Source organism: Glandiceps talaboti, chromosome 1 (genome assembly GCF_964340395.1).
Source record: "Glandiceps talaboti chromosome 1, keGlaTala1.1, whole genome shotgun sequence".
NCBI lineage: Eukaryota > Metazoa > Hemichordata > Enteropneusta > Spengelidae > Glandiceps > Glandiceps talaboti.
The window spans coordinates 23,389,842-23,416,983 of record NC_135549.1 but is presented as its reverse complement, the minus strand read 5'-3'; the positions used below and the strand labels follow the sequence as shown (position 1 = coordinate 23,416,983).

The 27,142-nt window shown below is 36.3% G+C and overlaps 1 protein-coding gene across 1 annotated transcript in view; it reads left to right on the top strand.

Moving 5' to 3' along the window:
• Nucleotides 1-23,570: 23,570 nt before the first annotated feature.
• The window catches only part of LOC144440543 (basigin-like), a 5,986-nt gene continuing 2,414 nt past the window's right edge, over nt 23,571-27,142 (top strand). The window contains exons 1-2 of the mRNA XM_078129925.1: nt 23,571-23,720; nt 26,869-27,142. The exon at nt 26,869-27,142 is cut by the window's right edge and continues 47 nt beyond it. Coding sequence (XP_077986051.1) covers nt 23,660-23,720; nt 26,869-27,142 — 335 coding nt within the window. The 5' untranslated portion in view covers nt 23,571-23,659. The remainder of the gene's footprint in view (nt 23,721-26,868) is intronic.

The window sequence follows — 27,142 nt, the reverse complement described above, 5'->3', positions numbered from 1 at the left end:
TATATATATATATATATATATATATATATATTATTCCCCAATATTTTTCTTCGTTCAGCCAAGGAAAATACAAGTGACCTATTAAATGGGCCTTTGTCACTACGTATCATTAGACAAGTAGTGACTAGCCTTAGGTCACGAGTATTTTCTGGCTGAATGAAGAAAAATATTGGAGAATAACATAATTATACCAGCGCCAGTAATATCAAAGAAACATTGCGGAAAGTAATGACAATTTTGAATGTTTTGACTTATATTTCGAATACAGCAGTACCAGTGACGTAGACATGGTATATATTCAATATTGTTTGTTCTACATAGCTCGTGCATGGTATAAGTATAGTATATATGTATTATATATATATATATATATATATATATATATATATATATATATATATATATATATATATATATATATATATATATATATATATTCATGTGTATGGTCACATACTTTTTTAGAATTTAATTTTGTATTTTTGTACACTATATTTTGTTTAAGAGCGTCGTAACCATAACATTTTGTATGTTTATGACTTCTAGACATGAGTTCTTGACAACATGTTATTGATGATATATTAGGTGTGACTGCCGAAATCGGGGGGGGGGGGGCATATCAATGTTACTTTTGCTACACTTGTATTACATTTACAACCATTTTTTATATCCTGAAGAAAAGTACACACGGTGTATCCAAAATGTCAAAAATACACACTCGAATGAAGTATCTACATAGATCTACATATATGTTGCAAGGGATGGGATATTGTGTGGATATTCAAGTTCACGTTAAAGGGTCATGATCGAATTCCATGTACAATCATTTTTTTCGTACATCGTAATTACTATAACATATATCTGTACATAATTCTCTCCCAGTTTTCTATTGTCAAACTTTGCTTATCTAATTTCCTTGCCTGTGTACAGTTGAATACTACCAGAAATATTGAACTTTGAGAAATTGTTGGGTTTTTAGGGTTCATTAACATAAATAAAGATTAACATAAATAAATAGTATTCACTCTCCAAATTTGACGACAACATTAAAACATTGATTGCTGTCGGCCAGAAATATTTTCAAGGGCTTTATTGCGAATCGTGTCATCCTTGATTGTCGCAATCTCTCTGGCCACTTGTGTACTTGTTGTTGTTGTTGTTGTTGTCGTCGTTCTTGTTGTTGATGATGCTGTTTCCGGTCAGTACTATCGACGTCGTTATTGTCACGACGATGATGGGAGTGGTGGTGCTGACGTGTGATTAGATTAGGTTGTTGTTGTTGTTGTTGTTGTTGTTGTTGTTGTTGTTGTTGGATGATGATGATGATGATGATGATGATGATGATAACGATGATGATAACGATGATGATGATGATGATGATTTCTCCGTTACAAAATCCTTATCAAAACACAGGGTAAAGCAATCATGTGATTGATTGATTGATTGATTGATTGATTGATTGAAGCAGAAATTGATAAACTGTTGTTCTCTTCCTGTCTCTTGACTTTGTGTATTAAGTGAATAAAGACACCTTGGTAAATCTCTTATCTATTGTAAACATCTATAGTACGTGCAGTGTCAGCAAGTCTTTAACTTCTCTGGGATTATCTCACCGAGTCAACACCCAGTCGATACCAATAAGGTGCTCTCTTCACCTGTGGGTAATCCCCCTAAAGCTAAGACGCACTGCCAATATGCAGTGTAACTGATCTGGCAGTTTAGATGTTTACATTTAGATAAAGACAAGGGTTAGACAAGATGTCTTTATTCAGTCAATTCAAAGACAGAAAGAGGACAACATTTTATGAAAAGTTTATTTCTTTGCATTAATCACAACCAATCCCTGTAATTAAACACAAGCATGTGTTATATAAATAAATGATAACTTTCGTATAAGTTGGTGGCGTGTGTTAACACTTTCACATTTTTCGTGTGAGAAAAAGGTCACATGATCTACTGCATGTGGATATACATCATGAATATATTCGTTATTTCTGGATGTATTCTTACTCAATGATACAAAAACAATTAAAGTAAAGTGAAATCTCTGTGATTTATAGGAGATATTTTTTTGCTGATCCCCAAATAAAAAAGAAATTGAGAGCACCCAAGATAAAATACGCATGTGTCAAAAAATTCCTGCCAAGCCTTTCCATTTGCCTATGCATAGACCCTACACGTATATGCCGGGTCTACGTCACCGTCTCCTAAGTATTCAATTTGATCACGTATACGTATGAACTGCTGATATCTGGACCTGCTACATTAGAATCAATATTATCTCAAAAGGTAACCGAAACACGAAAAAAATCCTACGCATAACCGAATATTTATGTCTGTACTGCACGTAATCTCAAAACGACAAATCACATGATGTCATATTATTTGCATACAAGCTATACAATGTTGTACGAAGTCGTCACTTTAGGGTCGTGAATAGGTTAGTTCCGATATCACGTTTCCATAGGTGAGTAGGCCTATATTTTCTTTCATAATTTTCGCACAAAGTTATAAGTTATGAAGACCACTCATTTGGGATAGTCATTAACAAGTAAAACGACGATATAATGCACGGAATTACATGCAAAACAATGCAAAACTAACTAAATTGCAATGCCGAAAGGTTATTTTGAAGATGGACTTTGATGACATAATGTCTCGAAATTCGGATGTCTTCTACTAGAGATGTGATTTAGGGTAGAACTAAGAATTGCATGTCCACCCACCTGTACTTTATTATCGACTGTCAGTGATGTGCAGTGATGATGATGTTGAAATAGAAAGACATTGATCCATATGTGTGTTGTATAGGCAATAGTCTGCGTTCAATACAATAGCATTTCATCAGTCAATTGACCGCCATTTTGTAACTGGCCAGACCAACATACCTCTACAGTGTATACTATCTTTGTTGTATAGTAAATTCCGATGTTTCTTATACGATGTACGTGACGACATGAAAAATGAGAGATATCGCTCGATGTTTAGACTAAAATGTGTTCAGATATAAATGTGTTATCAAATTTCGAGAACAATGTGCTGTATTTTGATCAAACGTATCAAATTTAGGTCAATCACACGACTACTTAACTCAGTTATTTTACTACATTATATCAGTTTTGTTTAAAGCGTGTGTATATTTTTCATGTTCATAGCATGTCTGGTATGTTCCCGAGGCACATCTTCTACACACAAAACATCATCCTATACATATAGCTCTTAATCATACCTGACTACGTTGGGTCTTACGGATGACAGCCAGCGACTGATGCAGTGTCGGTTACCATGACGATGAAGTCGTTAGTGATGTGTAAGTTTACGACCTGAAACACGGCAGTATGTAGATCACGTACAAATGACGCATCTGTGCGAGTTTTTCCTTGTAAATGTTTAGCACTGCTTCAATGCCAGGACCTTATTAATCCTATAAGAGTCTGTACGCTTTATTTGTAAGGAAAATATCTAGTTACATTTTATTTTTCTGTGATGTGATTTTGATGTCACCTTATTTTAGACAATGTATATTGAATGGGTGGGGGGGGTGTTCCGATTCTGTAACTTTGTCATTCATTTATCAAGTTGCGGGGAAAATAAGAAATATTCCGAATATGTAGAGTGTCAACTACGGAAAGAGACTGTCTCCGCCAAAAAAACAAAGGATCTAACACGAAATCGATTAGCCCACTTTTCTATCCGTCCGTCTTCTGAACCATTGGCGTGTATCTAAATAGAAGGTGTGAGAGCAGGTACCATAGAAACTGTTGTAGTGATATGACCTTCATTTGACCCTTTTTATAATTTATAATTTAACTATACTGTTTTCCTACTTGAAAAAACAATATTATGTGAAACAGCATTGACCAGGTCCTTGTCTATAACTCAATAATGATAGCCAGTGTTAGAATTATTTTGTACAGATTTATTGAACTGGCCAGGTAAAGTATTCGTGACGGTGATTTCCGATGCAAGTCTCATGTATTGGGTTTTTTTTGCAATTTTTTTTACAAAAAAATGATTCAGTATAATTATGTTGTTCACTCTCTTTTTCCAAGTAATAAACAGAGAGGTGCTTTATGAATTTTAAAAAAATCAAAATCAATACCCGTACATCACTTACACAGAGAGAAGCTAATCCCAGTATTAAAAACATTTGAGTACGTGTTCCCTGTAGTTATTTGCAGAACACAGTGAAAGTAAGCAAGCGGGCAGCAGCCATACATTGTTGTAGATTTGCTGTATCGTCTTACCATTACATTACCAGTGTCTTTTTGTACTTGATACAAACGTATCTATAAGACAACCCATTCATTCCTTTGGTTTGTATTGTTTATCAGCTGTGCATGTACCCATGAATTTGACCTGTGGTGATGGTGTTTGTCAAAATGGAGGTGCCTGCAACCAAACAACCTTGGTGTGCCTCTGTCGGCTTGACTTTATGGGCGATTTCTGCGAGTTGAGAAAAGGTGAATATATACAGGCTAATCGTAAATTATGTTTTCTAAATAACTGTATGAGACGTGAACGATGACGTATTCGAATATTAACATGCGCATAAGCACATATACATAAATAGACAAGACAGACAGACAGACAGACAGACAGACAGACGCACAGACACACACACACACACACACACACACACACGCACGCACGCACGCACGCACGCACAAAAAAAACTCTCTCCCTCCATACCTCTCCCCTCCCTCCCTCCGACATAGTGCACTCATATCAAAGTTTCAAACCGTTCACTTTTATTCTCTAACTTATAGACACTCGTCCAGCATATGACTTAATGAGTCTTGTCCCTGTTGCGTGTGGGGTGTTTTTCTTGTACGTGATGTGTTTCATACTCGTATATATGAACACGTGGGTTGCAGAACGCCAAGCAAGGGCAAGACAAGCTGAAGTCGAGAATGCCATACACGTTGATGGACCTCCACATCTGACCAGACCAAGAAGTGCAACGAGATTATGGAGAGGTAAATAGAACAGATGTCAGTAGTTTTTTTTTTAAATCATTCAAATTTGGATGTAAACAAACGATGCCTGTAAAGTTTTGTATCAATCAAGTCCGACCTAACGTATAATGTATGACGTAATCCCGTTAATTATGCAACATTCTTACATTCTTACAATTCAATTAGTGTGTAAGCTAAATTAGTACTCCCATAATTTTATAAAGAAAATAGCATACTATAAAAAAATACCATAGACCCTACTATGTAAATGGCATAGCCCCTACTATAAAAAATACCATAGACCCTACGATGAAAAGAGCATAGACCCTACCATGAAAATACCATATAGACCCTACTTTGAAAATACCATATACCTACTATGAAAATACCATATAGACCCTACTATGAAAATACCATATAGACCCTACTATGATAATACCATAGACCCTACTATGAAAATATCATAGATCCTACTATGAAAATACCATACACCTACTTTGAAAATACCATATACCTAACATGAAAATACCATAGACCCCACCCTACTATGAAAATACCATAGACCCTACTTTGAAAATACCATACACCTACTATGAAAATACCATAGACCCTCCTATGAAAATACCATAGACCCTATTTTGAAAATACCATAGACCCTACTATGAAAATACCATAGACCCTACTATGAAAATACCATAGACCCTAACTATGAAAATACCATAGACCCTATTATGAAAATACTCAACTTTACACATCTCGATATTAAAACTTTGTAATACCAAATCTAAATTTCTTTGACTTTTTAGACTGCAATGGGTGAAAAGTTTAGTATCTTGTTGTCAATGTTTTTTAAAGTGTCCATATGGACGACAAATTGATAGTTATATTGGAGTATTTATTTAAAAAGCAAGTCTTAGACTACTGTATTTTCCTACTTGAAAAAAAAAACAATGTGGAGCAACGTACAAAGTCCCGTGTTTGTAACGCATTAAATTGCAAAAAGCTAGAAAGTGTCTGAAATGTATTACTGTACGTACAATAACACAAACAAGGACTTGATATATGTTCTTTCTATGTAGTAGAATTGATTTATCAATTAAAATTCCAAGATAAAGAGCAACTTTTCGTCAATATGGCCACTTTTAAGTTGAATCGAGTTTGATACTGATGTAGGGTATTTTCATCTCTAATTTTGGTTAATATGACTTTCCGAGTACAAAGTACGTAAGTTATTTATTCTTTTGATTTCTGGATTATTCTGTTTTGATATTTTTCTCCTTTTTCTTATAGGAAGTCCACTCACTCCTTCGACGTTTATTTATCCTTTCATTGGGGCCCGTGCTCGTCGTCCAAGTCGCTCACGTGAGGGTACTGTGGGAATGCACGGTGTCAGTACTGCACCAGCTGTGCTCCAAGGAGGATTGCCTCCCAAATATGGGCATGTAGCATCCTCGGAAGAAGACTCAATTGGCTCATTTGCCACTGTGCAAGGAAGCCGACCTAATCTTATACCACCAACTTATGAAGAAGCCTTGAGACTCCAAGAGACATTGCAAGGCAGGAACGATTCATCCTTATCATCTACAGGTGGTCTTTCAATGCGAACTATCCCTTCTACTGCATCTAATCTGCTAGATGACAATAACACGTCGAGTAGTAATCTAATATCAATGTGTTCGGCCTCAGCATCTGAAGGCAACAACCTACAACGAACACTACCAGTTCAAGAAGAAGATGACGATGACTACGTCTCTTTGATTATTGATGAGAGCCCAGGGGCACAGAGTCCGTCTTTAGGTATCCTAGTAACGTTTAGCTCACCTCTAGAGGAAACAATTGTGCCGAATGAAGACATTGAAATGGAAAGCAAACACTTCACAGTCTCTATGGTCACCTGAAAAAGAATACACTGTGAAGTATGTTCAGTCCAGAAATGAGATATTGTTTGAGGTAATAAGTTCGCGTGATGACAGACATGACATTTACATATGAGTCACGTGTCAATGAACCAATGCATATTAAAGCCCTTATGGTTGATTATGATCTTATCACATGACGTATTGGAGAGCAACAAGTAGTTCAATCTGATGAAAATCTGATGTAGTGAACCTGACGCTCTTTTTGTGTGTGTGTGTCTGTGAGTGTCTTATACCTACAACTGACACGTGCACGATACCATAGGAATTCACGTACAAATCTCGCCGGTACTTAGGTGTAGCCGACGAGAATGCGTCTTACAATACAATACTCGACGTTCGAATTGAAACAAAAAAAAAACAGAGCCACCAGAGCGTTCTGAATACACTGGTTGAGTAAATCCACTGAACGCTTTAGATTTAGACCAGAATTCCTGTATGGTATATTGTGTTATGTCAGATCAATGTAGGAACAAGGTGTTCAATCAGAAAACGAAGAAGAACGTAGGATAGAGAAGTAGAGAAATCGCGGCCAAGTTCCGTTTACTGTACATCAGATTTTCATCAGATTACAAATAGTTATGAAAAAGTTATTGTTGATATCGACAGTGCAATCTTTTTTTTTCCTTTTTTTTTTTTGGGGGGGGGAGATTGATTAACTGTTCTATGAGTTAACTAGCCAGTATATATTTATTTTGCTATGCATGTACATGTATATAGACGTGTACGGGGTGTCTCCGTTAACTCACATGTATGTAAACTTCGTCAACAAAAAGTGAAAAGATTTTTCCGCAATATCATCGGAGAAGTTACCAGAGAAGTCCAACAAGGCAGTGTAGTAGAAAAAATAATACATTGACCATATATGATCGACCATTTTGAGAGAAAACCACGCGTTATATTAATAATGGCTTCATGTATTTGTGACTTTGGATATTCATAGGCAATGCCTGATATGAAAGAGAATGATGGATTATGTAAAATCGGAAAACAAAATTAGGGATTTAGTGCTTTTTGGCTCTTGTGCAATGTATTAGAAATCATTCACAAACAAGTACACAGGATTGGTTCAATCATTCATTGTCTTCCATATGTATGTATATATGTATGCAGATCGACATTGTGACACGTCTCGTGGCGTCCATTTTGTCATGACACTATGACGTCATGTCTCATTTGATATCTTTTTTTGTGTCACACATTGTGACATACCTCGTGTAATATATTCATCATACAACACGTCTCGTGTGATCTTTGTTTGACACAAACTATGACATATCTCGTTATATCTTCACGACACTATGACAAGTCTCGTGATATCAGACATTATGACAGCTACATCTTTCTGACATCGGTTCTATTAGTTCATTTCTTTATGACATGTCTCGTGTGATATCGTCGTTGTCTCACAGTATATAATATGTCTCGCGTGATATATTTGTTGTCACATAATAGAAATGACTTGTCTTGTATGATATTGATACACAATATGACGTCTCTTATGATATCGATGTTGTCACACATTACATGTTTCGTGTACCTTTGTTGTCACATAGTATGACGTCATGTGTATATGATATTGTGACATGACTCGTGTGATATCAAGTCTTGTATGATATATATTGTTGTTATACATGACATTCTCGTGTGATGTCTTTGGTGTTACACAGTACGTTGTTTACGTGTGATATATTACTTACGTCTCATCAATCAATCGTAATTTTATAGAAGGCACGCATCGACATTAAAATCATTTTAAAAAGTTTCATCTAGGTTATTATGTAAGTAATTTCGCGTATTAAAAGTAAAAAGCTTATAAACTCAGTTTGTGCCATTTTAACAAAAGGTCTCATGAAATGTGCTCACTGCGCGGAATTAGGGAGTATATGGGAATGGTCCGTTATAGAGTTGTAGGTTAGCATTCCGTGCAGAAAATCTCGAATTCTGTCTATTATGTTTGATGGACAGCCTTTCTCTGTTTTTGCTTCGCATATTAGGTCCACAATGCTGTACTTGCATGTCTGACAAAATAACTTACTACAAATGTAAAATAATTGACCCCAATAAAGAAAATGAGTTGGTGGTCACTAATATACCAGAAATCAAACCCGAAACCTGTCAAGAATAATTCATGCTGAAAAAAAATCAAACATCAAAAATATTATTTAAATAAGTTCACAGAGAAACACGAACATGGCTTCAAACCAAGGCGAAGTGTCGCGGTCGCCTTGATTTACTTTGGTTTGGGGGAAAATAGTGAAAACTGAATTTGTGGAAAACTGTCTTACCTTTCGCCTCGCGTATTCCTACATTTGGTAGTCTCGTTGTCTTTGGTGGTTTATGACGATAACGCTGTACTGTGTGAGAATCATAAACAATTCTGAGCAGATAACGTTCGGGGATACACTACTTGGAAGTGTAACTAGCGTGTACTATCTGTACATGTGTTCGAACTTCGAAAAGAATACGATTGTGACGTAGAACGATTCATGAATGACGCGATTTTGTTATATATAAGTCACGTGTTTAAATGCGGTGTAGTCATTGGTGGACGACTGTTTACGGTGGGGGGGGGGAAGCACCGTAGCTCGTGCAACATCGCGCTCTCTCACACATAAAGTTGCATGTGTGTTTGTATTGAATGGAACTTGTAAAGTAATAACGTGCCACACATTTGAACTAGAAGAAGTAACAATCCAGGCTTTAGAATGCTGTTCTCTAAGCGAAATTACGGAAATAAGTATTACATGGGAAGAGACATGTCCGTTTTGAGAAACCGTTCATCATTTACCGTGGGGGTGAGAAACTGTTAGATTTAACTTGATTTTAGGAAAAACGAACTGCTTGGTATTTATTTATTTAATCTTTCCTATACAGACACCATTTCAGTGCATTAGCACTGTTCTCCCAATGAACCTGTTGCAAGATTACGTACACAGAAAAACAAAGAAAAGAGGACAAACAGTTACAGATGCACAGCGTACTTTAAAAGATATCCAATTACCTTATTACCAGACTACATTCTTAAGATGTCTTTTAAATATCGATGGGTTTAGAGCTGATCTTATGGATATGGGTAGATTGTTCCATAGAACAGTACCACTGTAGTGAAATGCCCGTTTCCCATATTCAGTTTTAACTGTATTGATGTATATGTTACCTTTACTGGCCTGTCTTGTGTTATGAAGATGAATTTGACTGGAAAGATTGAACATTTCAGTGAGGTAACTAGGTGCATTACCTGTTACGGATTTGTAGACGAGCGTTGCCAGCTGGCGATTTCATCTAATTTGAGGGCTGACCCAACCCAACTTGAAGTTTTCATAAACCCAACCCGTACTAGCCTGAGTATCACGGGGAAATTCGAGGAGCAGTCGGCCAGCTCGTTTAATGGAGGAGTTCAAGTGTCTTCAAATACTTTTGATTCGTATTACACCATACATTCGCAGCATAATCGAAGTGGGAAAGGACTAAGGTATTGAACATCATCTTCCTAAGTCCCAACGGAAAAAAGTCTATGATTCTCGACAGTAGACCAAGTTTTAGAGAAATTCTAGCAGAAATTGTGGAAATATGTGTTGAAAATTTCAATTTTGAATCCAGCCAAACCACTAAGTATTTGAAATCAAATACTTGCTCGATTCGGTCTCCCTGTACTTGAATTTCCGTAAAACTGGATTTAGTTTTAGTGTTTGAGAAGAACCGAAAAGCATGGTCTTGGTTTTACTTGCATTCAGTGTTTACTTGTTTGATTCAAGCCAGGCCTTGGCATGCATCATTTCCTCTAGTAAGTGTCACTTAAGTTAGAGGTAAGAGCGGTCAGATCATATTCAAATGCGTTTTCCGTCGCCGAAACGAATGTTAACGTTAGCGAGCGCTCTTGTATTACGCGTATTACAATCTACACTGTAATTTCAAATTTGTACTATTTGTAAGTTAACTTTTCGAGAAGGTCGCGCAGAATTCTGGTTAACAGCATTGAAGTAAAACTTACTTTCATTGTAACTGTTAACTATTTCCAGTGACCCTTTATTTCATGGCCTCGACGTTCACTATAGTGTAAACGTGCTTTAAAATTGTAATCAATGTATGTCAAAGTTTATTCGTCACTAAAGTAGTGACTAAATCTCATCTCTGATAAGTGCACAGTTTCGGTCCCTCGCTTAGACTTCTACCAAAAATACGTACAATTAAAAAACAGTAACTGGTAGCCTAAGCGTACTGCCATTGTGAAGATATATAATGAAATATAAGTACCAGAAATATAGAAATGTGAATGGAATCTTTTTTTTTGAAGAGGTTAAAGTTCATACATTAGATATGTATGAAGTAAAACATTGAAAAATTTATGTTTTTCAGATTTGCATTATTTGCATGAGATATTTGTACAAAGAGTATAGGTTTAAAGTGGCCAGTCGTATAGATGAGAATTAGTTATTTATTTTGGATTTTTAATTTTATAAAACAATTTTATCATGGCTTTCTACTTGAAAAATCAATGGGAAACAACATATGTCAAGTCCGTATTTGTAACTCAATACATTGCAAAAAATCTAAAAAGGAAGTGTCTGTTAATGTACGTACAATAACAAACATTTTATATATTTACCAATCTTTTGCAATGTATTGAGTTACAAATACAGACTTGGCATATGTTGTTTCCCATTCAAGTAGAAAGCCATGATAAAATTGTTTTATAAAATTAAAAATCCAAAATAAATACCCCAAATTTCATCTATATGGCCACTTTAAAAATAAGGTATGGTTAGGGATAGTAATAATCTTGTTGGCGATGAGACTATATTTAACGTGCAAACAATTACTTTCTTTTAAGTGTAGAGTAAGATTGGTTCATTTTAAAGTGTACAGAGAAAAACAGCAGTCCTATATTTTTATGTATAAAATATAATATAATATAATGTATAAGATTTTGTGAAAAAATGTATGGGTCTCAATTTGAACGTCATGATTACTTTTGAACACAGAAAACGAAACTATTTCTAAAAGAAAATAGTAAATTTGATTCAATTCATGTGTACAAAGATGTTAGGACTTTTACACTTCTTCGTGGGATTTCTGTGCCAAAAATGTAAAAACTTTGAATGGATGTTGGGACACAATTCTGAATATTATTACATGTAAGACCTCTTTGGCAGAGCGATAACCAATCCTTTTCTAATATATAGTGAAGAGAAAATTCGATTTATTGTACATATTGAAGAAAAATAATGGTAACTACATTTTTGTTACGATTTTATACTATTTCATGAGATTTCTGTGTAAAACTGCATAAGTTCGGATATGGTGGGGGTCTCAATTTTGATTGCCATTATAGCGACCTCGGCATAAGGACAACCACTGAAGTATTTAACTTCAAGTGAAAATATAAAATATCCCTAGGTTGAAGTTTTTGAGCCGGAAATATTGAAATTTGGATGGATGAGGGGTCACTGTCATTTACAAGTTAACATACATGCGCACTGATTTATTTAATGTTATAATTTCTTTTAATTGTCCCAAGTTCTACAAATTTCATGAAATATTTTTGTCAAAAATTTCGAAAATTACTGAGATCATCAGTGAGGGAGGTCACAATTCCGATTTTAGTATTTCAGTGAGTCCGGTGACCATGGATTTTTTTTTGTCATCAATAGATAGCAGCAATGATACTTTAAACACATACAGAGTATTAAAAAATTGTATTCCAAATTACTATACTTTTTTTGTAGATTCTTGACAAACCCATAAGGGAAAAAATAACGAAAACGCATTTTCCTTACCTTATTTCTGTGTGTCGCGTGTATTTCTGGATTTAGTGGTGTCAGTGTTGTCTTTGGTTTATGAACTGCAAAAGTAGCGAGAACGCGAGTCTTATGATGTGGCAGTTTGTGAGAAACACATTTGAAATAATCCAAAGCAGTTCGGAAAGAACTTGATACAACGTTATAAGTTGTTGAATCCAACACACAAGCAGACATGCTGGAAGTGTAACTAGCGTACAGTGCCTGTACACATATATTTATCTCATATATGTTCGAAATTCAATCGCATTTACGAGTGTGACGTAGAATGAACCATTATGTGGCAGGTCACGTGTTTAAATGCAGCGGCGGTCATTGGTGGATAGTTTAGCGCTACTTCTTATTCACAAACTGTGATGCCTGTGTGTGTATTTCTTTGGAATACGACTCATTTTCAGTCATAACTGTGCAAAGTTTTCCACATCTTGCCCTTTTACGCTGGCCCAAGCGCCAACTTTGCAGACCGGTGTCACTTTGTGAATAGAGTCTGCGTGCATGTCAATTTCTCTTCCTCTAGTAGTGTTCTCATCACCGCGGATTGGATAAAAAAAATATCATCACACTACACATGCCGAAGGGTGGAAACTGGATTGATCGTGAAAGCATATATAAGCCTCTGTGTGTGTGTCTGTGTGTCTATGTCTGTGTGTGTGTATGTATATGTGTGTGTGTGTGTGTGTGTGTGTGTGTGTGTGTGTGTGTAATATTGTATTTGGCGTTTCCCACGATTTGTTTTGTGTTACAATACCGTAATGATACATTTGTATTTGTACAAACTTTACCGTATCGCGCGCCACCAGTGGCGGGCTGCGCTGATGAATTGAGTCAATACTCACTCGACTTCAAAAGGGCGCTAGAGCTAGAACATTCTACTATCATTGTCAATATCATTGATTTATCGCAACAGGTGATGCATATCCATGCATCTTCGGCAACGGAAGAAATACCAACAAAAACAGCAGTTATGAATTGTATATTATTGAAATAACGAAGCACTGAACAAGAAACAAACTAGATTTTGATGATTTACCTGAAATTTCTTACGTAGAGGTAAGATTACTAGTATGCGTATAACGTATTCATTGTGTTTTTCACCACTCTCTGCAGTATTGTGTCCAGTTTTTATAACTGGCTGAATAAAAGAGAAATCGATCGCTCTTTCTGTACATACATCACAGGTCTGCAGGTCAGTCGTCTCGCCCTGACAATATCCCGGGACAATATTCTACGTAAACCGTATACGTATAAATCTACCTACCCACTTTAATGTCTATTTCATCAGTTTCTAATTCTGAACACAGTTCATTGCCAGATGGCTTCTCTTTTTTCATAATCAGGATTCTAGTTTACTATGCAGTAAATGTATACACTTACCATAAAACTCAGACTATCAAATTGGTGGTCTCGTCTGAGCATGAAATGAATTTATATCGATCAACCACCTTCATTTAAAAACACAAAAACGTCGCAGTGATGGCGTGAGGCCAATTTTTTATGTAACGCCGACGGTAAGCTTAGAGATTTCTACAAAAAAAAATTGTTGTTTTTATTTCGTTTTGCTTTTCATGAGTCGTTCATTTTATTGTCAGTAAGTAAGTTTACAAGTGTAGAGAATTGAGTTATTATCGCTCAGTCACTTTACAAAAATAAAGATACACAAAGTGATATGAAATAAACTAAAATTGAATCGAGTTTGATACTGATGTAGGGTATTTTCATCTCTAATTTTGGTTAATATGACTTTCCGAGTACAAAGTACGTAAGCTATTTATTCTTTTGATTTCTGGATTATTCTGTTTTGATATTTTTCTCTTTTTTCTTATAGGAAGTCCACTCACTCCTTCGACGTTTATTTATCCTTTCATTGGGGCCCGTGCTCGTCGTCCAAGTCGCTCACGTGAGGGTACTGTGGGAATGCACGGTGTCAGTACTGCACCAGCTGTGCTCCAAGGAGGATTGCATCCCAAATATGGGCATGTAGCATCCTCGGAAGAAGACTCAATTGGCTCATTTGCCACTGTGCAAGGAAGCCGACCTAATCTTATACCACCAACTTATGAAGAAGCCTTGAGACTCCAAGAGACATTGCAAGGCAGGAACGATTCATCCTTATCATCTACAGGTGGTCTTTCAATGCGAACTATCCCTTCTACTGCATCTAATCTGCTAGATGACAATAACACATCGAGTAGTAATCTAATATCAATGTGTTCGGCCTCAGCATCTGAAGGCAACAACCTACAACGAACACTACCAGTTCAAGAAGAAGAAGATGACGATGACCACGTCTCTTTGATTATTGATGAGAGCCCAGGGGCACAGAGTCCGTCTTTGGGTATCCTAGTCACGTTTAGCTCACCTCTAGAGGAAACAATTGTGCCAAATGAAGACATTGAAATGGAAAGCAAACACTTTACAGTCTCTATGGTCACCTGAAAAAGAACACACTATGAAGGATGTTCAGTCCAGAAATGAGATATTGTTTGAGGTAATAAGTTCGCGTGATGACAGACATGACATTTACATATGAGCTTCTCGGAGTCACGTGTCAATGAACCAATGCATATTAAAGCCCTTATGGTTGATTAGGATCTTATCACATGACGTATTGGAGAGCAACAAGTAGTTCAATCTGATGAAAATCTGATGTAGTGAACCTGGCGCTCTTTTTTGTGTATGTGTATGTGTGTGTGTGTCTGTGAGTGTCTTATACCTACAACTGACACGTGCACGATACCATAGGAATTCACGTACAAATCTCGCCATTACTTAGGTGTAGCCGACGAGAATGCGTCTTACAATACAATACTGGACGTTCGAATTGAAACCAAAAAAAAAACATAGCCACCAGAGCGTTCTGAATACACTGGTTGAGTAAATCCACTGAACGCTCTAGATTTAGACCAGAATTCCTGTATGGTATATTGTGTTATGTCAGATCGATGTAGGAACAAGGCGTTCAATCAGAAAACGAAGAAGAACGTAGGATAGAGAAGTAAATAGAGAAATCGCGGCCAAGTTCATTATTGTACATCAGATTTTCATCAGATTACAAATAGTTATGAAAAAGTTATTGTTGATATCGACAGTGCAATCTTTTTTTTTTCCTTTTTTTTTGGGGGGGGGGGAGATTGATTAACTGTTCTATGAGTTAACTAGCCAGTATATATTTATTTTGCTATGCATGTACATGTATATAGACGTGTACGGGGTGTCTCCGTTAACTCACATGTATGTAAACTTCGTCAACAAAAAGTGAAAAGATTTTTCCGCAATATCATCGGAGAAGTTACCAGAGAAGTCCAACAAGGCAGTGTAGTAGAAAAAATAATACATTGACCATATATGATCGACCATTTTGAGAGAAAACCACGCGTTATATTAATAATGGCTTCATGTATTTGTGACTTTGGATATTCATAGGCAATGCCTGATATGAAAGAGAATGGTGGATTATGTAAAATCGGAAAACAAAATTAGGGATTTAGTGCTTTTTGGATCTTGTGCAATGTATTAGAAATCATTCACAAACAAGTACACAGGATTGGTTCAATCATTCATTGTCTTCCATATGTATGTATATATGTATGCAGATCGACATTGTGACACGTCTCGCGTGGCGTCCATTTTGTCATGACACTATGACGTCATGTCTCATTTGATATCTTTTTTTGTGTCACACATTGTGACATACCTCGTGTAATATATTCATCATACAACACGTCTCGTGTGATCTTTGTTTGACACAAACTATGACATATCTCGTTATATCTTCACGACACTATGACAAGTCTCGTGATATCAGACATTATGACAGCTACATCTTTCTGACATCGGTTCTATTAGTTCATTTCTTTATGACATGTCTCGTGTGATATCGTCGTTGTCTCACAGTATATAATATGTCTCGCGTGATATATTTGTTGTCACATAATAGAAATGACTTGTCTTGTATGATATTGATACACAATATGACGTCTCTTATGATATCGATGTTGTCACACATTACATGTTTCGTGTACCTTTGTTGTCACATAGTATGACGTCATGTGTATATGATATTGTGACATGACTCGTGTGATATCAAGTCTTGTATGATATATATTGTTGTTATACATGACATTCTCGTGTGATGTCTTTGGTGTTACACAGTACGTTGTTTACGTGTGATATATTACTTACGTCTCATCAATCAATCGTAATTTTATAGAAGGCACGCATCGACATTAAAATCATTTTAAAAAGTTTCATCTAGGTTATTATGTAAGTAATTTCGCGTATTAAAAGTAAAAAGCTTATAAACTCAGTTTGTGCCATTTTAACAAAAGGTCTCATGAAATGTGCTCACTGCGCGGAATTAGGGAGTATATGGGAATGGTCCGTTATAGAGTTGTAGGTTAGCATTCCGTGCAGAAAATCTCGAATTCTGTCTATTATGTTTGATGGACAGCCTTTCTCTGTTTTTGCTTCGCATATTAGGTCCACAATTCTGTACTTGCATGTCTGACAAAAATAATCTACTACAAATGTAAAATAATTGACCCCAATAAAGGAAATGAGTTGGTGGTCACTAATATACCAGAAATCAAACCCGAAACCTGTCAAGAATAATTCATGCTGAAAAAAAATCAAACATCAAAAATATTATTTTTAAATAAGTTCACAGAGAAACACAAACCTGGCTTCAAACCAAGGCAAAGTGTCGCGGTCGCCTTGATTTACTTTGGTTTCGGGGAAAATAGTGAAAACTTAACTTGCGGAAAACTGTCTTACCTTTCGCCCCGCGTATTCCTACATTTGGTAGTCTCGTTGTCTTTGGCGGTTTATGACGATAACGCTGTACTGTGTGAGAATCATATTTGAAACAATTCAGCAGAGCAGATAACGTTCGGGGATACACTACTTGGAAGTGTAACTAGCGTGTACTATCTGTACATGTGTTCGAACTTCGAAAAGAATACGATTGTGACGTAGAACGATCCATGAAAGACTCGATTTTGTTATATACAAGTCACGTGTTTAAATGCGGCGTAGTCATTGGTGGATGACACTTTACCGGGGGGAGCACCGTAGCTGGCGCAATATCGCGCTCTCACACACATACAGTTGCATGTGTGTTTGTATTGAATGCAACTTGTAAAGTAATAACGTACCACACATTTGAACCAGTAATAGTAATAATCCAGGCTTTAGAATCCTGTTCTCTAAGCGAAATTACGGAAATAAGTATTACATGGGAAGAGACATGTCCGTTTTAAGAAACCGTTCATCATTTACCGTGGGGGTGAGAAACTGTTAGATTTAACTTGATTTTAGGAAAAACGAACTGCTTGGTATTTATTTATTTAATCTTTCCTATACAGACACCATTTCAGTGCATTAGCACTGTTCTCCCAATGAACCTGTTGCAAGATTACGTACACAGAAAAACAAAGAAAAGAGGACAAACAGTTACAGATGCACAGCGTACTTTAAAAGATATCCAATTACCTTATTACCAGACTACATTCTTAAGATGTCTTTTAAATATCGATGGGTTTAGAGCTGATCTTATGGATATGGGTAGATTGTTCCATAGAACAGTACCACTGTAGTGAAATGCCCGTTTCCCATATTCAGTTTTAACTGTATTGATGTATATGTTACCTTTACTGGCCTGTCTTGTGTTATGAAGATGAATTTGACTGGAAAGATTGAACATTTCAGTGAGGTAACTAGTAGGTACATTACCTGTTACGGATTTGTAGACGAGCGTTGCCAGCTGGCGATTTCATCTAATTTGAGGGCTGACCCAACCCAAGTTTTCATAAACCCAACCCGTACTAGCCTGAGTATCACGGGGAAATTCGAGGAGTACTCGGCCAGCTCGTTTAATGGAGGAGTTCAAGTGTCTTCCAATACTTTTTATTCGTATTACACCATACATTCGCAGCATAATCGAAATGGGGAAGGACTTAAGGTAGTAACTGAATATCATCTTCCTAAGTCCCAACGGCAAAAAGTGTCTGATTCCCGACAGTAGACCAAGTTTTAGAGAGAAATTTTAGCTGAAATTATGGAAATATGTGTTGAAAATTTCAATTTTGAATCCAGCCAAACCACTAAGTATTTGAAATCAAATACTTGCTCTATTAGGTCTGTACTTGAATTTGTAAAACTGGATTTAGTTTTAGAGTTTGAGAAGAACCGAAAAGCATGGTCTTGGTTTTACTTGCATTCAGTGTTACCTTGTTTGATTTAAGCCAGGCCTTGGCATGCATCATTTCCTCTAGTAAGTGTCACTTAAGTTAGAGTTAAGAGCGGTCATATTCAAATGCGTTTTCCGTCGCCGAAACGAATGTTAACGTTAGCGGGCGCTCTTGTATTACGCGTAATATTGCAATCTACATTGTAATTTCAAATTTGTACTATTTGTCGCGCAGAATTCTGGTTAACAGCATTGAAGTAAACTTTCGTTCATTGTAACTGTTAACTATTTCCAGTGACTCTTTATTTCATGGACTCGACGTTCACTATAGTGTAAACGTGCTTTAAAATTTTAATCAATTTATGTCAAAAGTTTATTTGTCACTAAATAAAGTACTGACTAAATCTCATCTCTGATAAGTGCACAGTTTCGGCCCCTCTCTTAGACTTCTACCAAAAATATGTACAATTAAAAAATAGTAACTGGTAGCGTACTGCCATTGTGAAGATATATAATGAAATATAAGTACCAGAAATATAGAAATGTGAATGGAATCTTTTTTTTTGAAGATTAGATATGTATGAAGTAAAACATGGAACAATTTATGTTGTTCAGATTTGCATTATTTGCGTGAGATATTAATTTTGTACAAAGAGTATAGGTTTAAAAGTGGCCAGCCATATAGATGAGAATTGGTTATTTATTTTGGATTTATAAAACAATTTTATCACATGATGGCTTCCTACTTGAAAAATCAATGGGGAACAACATATGTCAAGTCCGTATTTGTAACTCAATACATTACAAAAAATCTAAAAAGGAAATGTCTGTTAATGTACGTACAATAACAAACATTTTACAAATTTACCAGTCTTTTGCAGTGTATTGAGTTACAAAGACAGACTTGGCATATGTTGTTTCCTGTTCAAGTAGGAAGCCATGATAAAAATTGTTTTATAAAATTAAAAATCCAAAATAAATACCCCAAATCTCATCCATATGGCCACTTTAAAAAATAAGGTATGGTGAGGGATAGTAATCTTGTTGGCGATGAGACAATATTTAATGTGCGAACAAGTACTTTCTTTTAAGTGTAGAGTAAGATTGGTTCATTTTAATGTGTACAGAGAAAAACAGCACTCCTATATTTTTATGTATATAAGATTTTGTGAAAAGATGTAGGGGTCTCAATTTTGAACGTCATGACCACTTTTCGGAACACAGAAAACGAAACTATTTCTAAAAGGAAATAGTAAATTTGATTCGATTCATATGTACAAATATGTTATGACTTTTACACTTTTTAGTGAGATTTCTGTGCCCAAAATGTAAAAACTTTGAATGGATGTTGGGTCACAACATTATTACATGTAAGATCTCTTTGACAGAGCGTCAGCCAATCCTTTTCTAATATATAGTGAAGAGAAAATTCGATGAAGAAAAATAATGGTAACTACATTTTTGTTACGATTTTTTACTATTTCATGAGATTTCTGTGTCAAAACTGTATAAGTTCGGATAGGGTGGGGGGTCACAATTTTGATTGCCATAGCGACTTCGGCATAGGGACAACCAAGTATTTAACTTCAAGTGAAAATATAAAATATCCCTAGGTTGAAGTTTTTGAGCCGGAAATATTGAAATTGGATGGATGAGGGGTCACTGTCATTTACAAGTTAACATACATGCGCACTGATTTATTTAATGTTATAATTTCTTTTAATTGTCCCAAATTTCATGAAATATTTTTGTCAAAAATTTCGAAAATTACTGAGATGAGGGAGGTCACAATTCCGATTTTAGTATTTCAGTGAGTCCGGTGACCATGGATTTTTTTTGTCATCAATAGATAGCAGCAATACTTTAAACACATACAGAGTATTAAAAAATTGTATTCCAAATTACTATACTTTTTTTGTAGATTCTTGACAAACCCATAAGGAAAAAAATAGCGAAAACGTATTTTATGAAAAAAAGTTCCTTACCTTATTTCTGTGTGTCGCGTGTATTTCTGGATTAGTGGTGTCAGTGTTGTCTTTGGTTTATGAACTGCAAAAGTAGCGAGTACGCGAGTCTTATGATGTGGCAGTTTGTGAGAAACACATTTGAAATAATCCAAAGCAGTTCAGGAAGAACTCGATACAACGTTGTAAGTTGTTGATTCCAACACACAAGCAGACATGCTGGAAGTGTAACTAGCGTACAGTGCCTGTACACATATATTTATCTCATAATATGTTCGAAATTCAATCGCATATCTATCTATCTATCTAATAAATTTATATAGCGCCAAATATCCAAAGAAAACAATGTATACGAGTGTGACGATATACGAGTGTGACGTAGAATGGGCCATTATGTGGCAGGTCACGTGTTTAAATGCAGTGGCGGTCATTGGTGGAGAGTTTAGCGCTACTTCTTATTCACAAAGTGTGATGCCTGTGTGTGTATTTTTATGGAATACGACTCATTTTCAGTCATAACTGTGCACAGTTTTCCACATCTTGCCCTTTTACGATGGCCCAAGCGCCAACTTTGCAGACCGATGTCAACTGACGTACAAATTAATATACCTTCACCACAAGTTACAATGTAGGTTGTATCGAACAGCCACAACAACGTACAACTTGAGTCCGTATAAAAATGAAGACATATTGAAGTTATGTCCAGATCTATTGAAAGGTTCCAATCGTCTCTTTATTCGTCTAGTCTGCGTGCATGTCCATTTCTCTATCGTTAGTGTTCTCATCACCGCGAATTGGATAAAAAAATATCGTCACACTACACATGCCGATGGGGGGGGGGGGGGGAACTGGATTGATTGTGAAAGTATATATAGGCATATGTGTGTGTGTGTGTGTCTGTGTGTGTGTCCGTGTATGTGTATATGTATGTGTCTGTGTGTATGTATGTATGTATGTATGTATGTGTGTGTGCGCGCGCGCGTGCGTGCGTGCGTGCGTGTGTGTGTGTTTGTGTGTGTGTGTGTGTGTGTGCGTGCGTGCGTGTGTGTGTGTGCGTGCGTGCAATTGTATTTGGCGTTTTCCACGATTTGTTTTGTGTTACAATACCATAATAATACTTGTACAAACTTTACCGTATCGCGCGCCACCAGTGGCGGGCTGCGCTGATCAATATTGAGTCAATACTCAGGTGTCCACTTCAAAAGGGCGCTAGAGCTAGAACATGCTACTATCATTGTCAATATCATTGAGTTTTCACAACAGGTGATGCATATCCATGCATCTACGGCAACGCAAGAAATACCAACAAAAACAGCAGTTATGAATTGTATATTAAATAACGATTCACTGAACAAGAAACAAAATAGATTTTGATGATTTACCTGAAATTTCTTACGTAGAGGTAAGATTACTAGTATGCGTATAACGTATTCATTGTGTTTTTCACCACTCTCTGCAGTATTGAGTCCAGTTTTTATAACTGGCTGAATAAAAGAGAAATCGATCGCTCTTTCTGTACATACATCACAGGTCTGCAGGCCAGTCGTCTCGCCCTGACAATATCCCGGGACAATATTCTACGTAAACCGTATACGTATAAATCTACCTACCCACTTTAATGTCTATTTCAGCAGATTCTAATTCTGAACACAGTTCATTGCCAGATGGCGTCTTTTTTTTCATAATCAGGATTCTAGTTTACTATGCAGTAAATGTATACACTTACCATAAAACTCAGACTATCAAATTGGTGGTCTCGTCTGAGCATGAAATGAATTTATATCGATCAACCACCTTCATTTAAAAACACAAAAACGTCGCAGTGATGGCGTGAGTCCAAATTTTTATGTAACGCCGACGGTAAGCTTAGAGATTTCTACAAAAAAAAAACAATTGTTGTTTTTATTTCGTTTTGCTTTTCATGAGTCGTCCATTTTATTGTCAGTAAGTAAGTTTACAAGTGTAGAGCATTGAGTTATTATCGCTCAGTCACTTTACAAAAATAAAGATACGCAAAGTGATATGAAATAAACTAAAAACAAAAACAAAATGAAGGGAAAGCCATCCGCCAAAATCTTCATTTATGTACTTCATAAAATTAATTCAATATTAATTTTTCATGTACAGTACTTGAAATACGTTAATCACCGCACACAGACAGGGATATTTCAACGAAGGGGTACCGTGGCACAAAATGAATACAAATTGAAAGTGATGAACTGTTTGTGGTTATTACTCGGGGTTCATGCGTTATCCAAATATCGCGGGCACTGAAACAACAAAGGGAACGTACATGAAATTAGCAAATCACAGGCAAGATAATATAGTGCGTATATTTGATAAAGTGTTACTTTTGTAAAATATGCAAATATTGAAAAATGCATAACACTGTATCTGTATCGATTATTTGATACATTTGTAGATAAAATCATTACTAGGGTCTATTTTGAAAAATGGTGCCTTGATGGCATGCAAACCGCTATAAAAACACTCACACATGCCGCGCAGAATGTTGATAAAATATATTGAAAGTGAATCGAATAAAACCGTCGATTTTGATAGATTAGTAAACTACACTATCGTGGTGGATAACCATGGCAAATAATTTTCAATAGAAGGTGACAGATGCTTTAAGCAGTAAAAGTGTGCATTGTGAAGCCGTCTTTTGTATTGTGATTACACGCCATGCAAATGTCGCTCCACGTATGGACAGTGTCAGACAAGGTCATCACTTGCACTGCTGGTATGCCAATCCCGTGATGACTCTACAGGGTCACGCATAGCAATCATTTCTCCACACAAGCTCTCCAATTAAGCAGACGACAACTAGACAATGTTAGCTCTAATTGTATTAGCAATTTCATTATGTTCGGCCCAAGGCAGTGGTACCACCGGTAAGTAAGTCTATTTTGAAGTTAACACCATCTGAACACATTTCTTTATGTCGGAGTCGTGCATGTTGCGTTGGAGCTTGACCTAAAGTTTCGATTACTACATGCACACAAACTTCCATACTGCAATGCACAGTGGATCGGGGTGGTTGTGATTTAAACTTGAAGGTCTTTGAGGTAGGTTAAATTTTGTAATGAGAGACACGTATATTAAACACATCACGATGAATGTTGTGGCCATTTTTACATCGTAGAATTGTTTCACCCGTATATTTAGGTATTTGAATGCCTTTGCATGGCGTCTGAAGACGATGACCTCATTTTTATTTAGACGAGTGGCAGATCAGCTGATCATGAATCATGTACGTCATCAAGCACTAATTACATCATAGACACAGAAAACTCGATAAGCCTTTGACAATCAAAATAATCGTATATTGTATAGTGATATCTATTTGAATGGTTTTTACACTAAAATGGAAACGAAAGTGGGTCAGAGTGACGACACACTTGCATGTCATATCGTCACTGTAATTGCCCACAGAGTCTCCTGTCGTCGTTCGGTACCGGGTCCTTCTTCAAGACAAATACTCGGGCATTGACGCCAAGTTATGGCCGTGATGCAGGCAATGTTCTTCCAGTATGCTACATATTATGTCAACGATTAATATTACTAGTGATGTTCTCATTTTTACCACTGTCAATGTGTCACTGTCAATATCAGTGTCATTTTGTATTAAATTGCCCACACTCTGCATTGTTCGATAAAGCAGATATCGCCATTGTTAATACATTTACTTATAATACATAAATATACAGTAAGCGATACAAGTGATAGAAACATAAATATATGGTGTGGTGTTACTATAGTTACTGTCGTAGCAATTCACGATAGCAATCTGTATTTAACAATATTAATCACGTGACAGTCCATTATAGCCGACTGTTAGCGATCATAGCAAATGATTGAATGGTTGATATGTCCACAGTATATCAAAGTGGATATTCCGCTGTAGACATCACCATATCGATTACAATGTGTACTAAATATAGTTCATGTCATTTGATTCAATGGCACTTGATATGCAATGACACATTACATACATACATACATACATACATACATACATACATACATACATACATACACGGCACCATTTGGCGCTGGCAATAAAGGGTTGAGACACAATTTTACCTGTCGTGCAGTGGTGTACACGAGAAAGATACGTGTAGGTACGTGTGTATTCTATATAATGAATGAAAGAAACAAGCAAGCTGGGCCTACAGCTTTGTAAAATTCTACTATAAATGCAATGACATCAACATAATTCTTGTCGGCCATATTAACAAAAGATTTTCTTAGTGTCTTTTGAAATGGAATAAACAGATGTTTGATTCGTGTACGTTCAGAGTAGTGCAGGTTACAACGTGTTGGTAGACACAGATTGATTCGACCTCTAAAACCGTATAAATTAAAAAGGATAAAACATCCACCCTGTGACGCCACTTTGCTTTGGTAATATCATGTTATACAGAAAGAAAGCAAGGTGAAAATACTGCATACCGTCCAGTTTTACATCCGGGGTCTGGCCAATTTGCCCGTCTAATATTAGAGTCTAAATATTAGATTTTCGATTCTAAGTAAGATTTTCGACGATATTATCCGGTGTTCAGTGCTGCTAAAAAATCCGCACAGTCTCAGTGTCTGTGTATGTATCTGTGTATAGAATAAAAGTAATGTTTCGTTGGTCACGTATGTGGTTATATGCTTCATGCAAAACACGATGTCTTTTACTAACGACGAATACTAATGATCACGAATGGCATCCAGTAGTTCATCAAAGTCTGTCTCTTTCTGTTTACTTCAAGACCAGCCATCAACTTTGAATTCTGTAAATCACCGGTTGTGATGATAGATTGTTTTGAATATATTGGGTGTTTTTGGTGGTGTGGGTTCGTTTGAATTAATGCACATTTTTTTGTGATATACATAGTTACAGAAGCTAGTTTGGTTGTAGTCGCACTTTGATCTCAGATTAAAATTAAAAAATATTGCTGAATGAGTACTAGAGTTCGTAATGCTGTTTATACATCGTCTGTTTACGCTTTCACAACCTCTCGGGCTTTCACGCCGAAAACGAGATGTCGCGAGACCACAAGAAACAACGACATATTATTTTCCAATCCCTCATGTATAAAGTATACGTAACAATAAGGGATCTATACCAAGTCTTAAAGGTGATTCAAAATGCCCCATACCAGAATGTTGAAATATGTTCTTTATATGTCTCTTAACCAGTAAATGCCAAGCTAACTATTCAAAATTGCATGATAAGTGAGAAAAAAAGAGTTAAAACCGGCGTTCAGCGGCCGACCTGACAGCCATGAATTTACAGTTATACCATGGAAGTATAACCCACGTTATACTTCCATGGTTATACTGTGTATTGTTCTCCTTTTAGGGAAGTATGACGTCATAGAGGTACCGTTTCATGGTTTCTGGTTATGTCTAAGAAAAAAAAATATCAAGACTTAATTGCTTTTGTTTATGAAACCAAGACAAAACAAAAATATATTGATATACATGACAGATATGAATGATAATATGATTAGATATTAATTCTCACAAATTTTATACGCACAGTTACACGGTATCAAACACCCTGTGACTTTTTATTAAATACAGATAATGTATGGTAAGTTTTGGTGCATATATACTTTGATAATGAGATTTAATTACATTTATTATTCATAAATTGTTTTCAATGTTGATATATTTTGTTTGTTTTTGTGTGTTTGTTTGTTTGTTTGTTTGTTTGTTTGGGCAGTCAGTGCAGCCTTTATGTATTTTTGCTTGTTTTTCGTTAACATACCCAATCAAGCTTTTGCTTTTACTATTGCATTAGGCCCAGATTTTGCTTCATATACGAAGCAGGGGGGGGGGGGCTGTCTAGCTGCCAGGCATTCTGTCTTACGGCGTCTTCCCAAATAATAATGTGCACGTAGTGCGCCTCGAGCGGCGAAGTCGCGTGAGTGAGTCACACGATGTCACTCGCCTTTTCAGACTTTCATAATTCAAATTCTTACGTCACGTGTCAAAGCTTTATACCAATGACATGATTTTCTACTATATTTTTTCTGCAATTCACAGCTGATGTCGTCATCCATCTTGACAAATCAGTAACTGTCGATGAGGGTAAAAATGTGAACATCTTGTGCAAAGTTAAAAGTCAGAGGAATGAATCTACTGTAACCTGGCACAGAGGAAGTCAACAATTGACAGACTCCGATGATGACCGAATCTTAGTTTCACAGAACTACGAAGAAGCCGAAAATGCAGACGATAACTCGACAACTATATTGTCCACACTTTCTATCATGGACGTTAAAAAAGACGACAGGGATAACTATCTCTGTAATGCAAT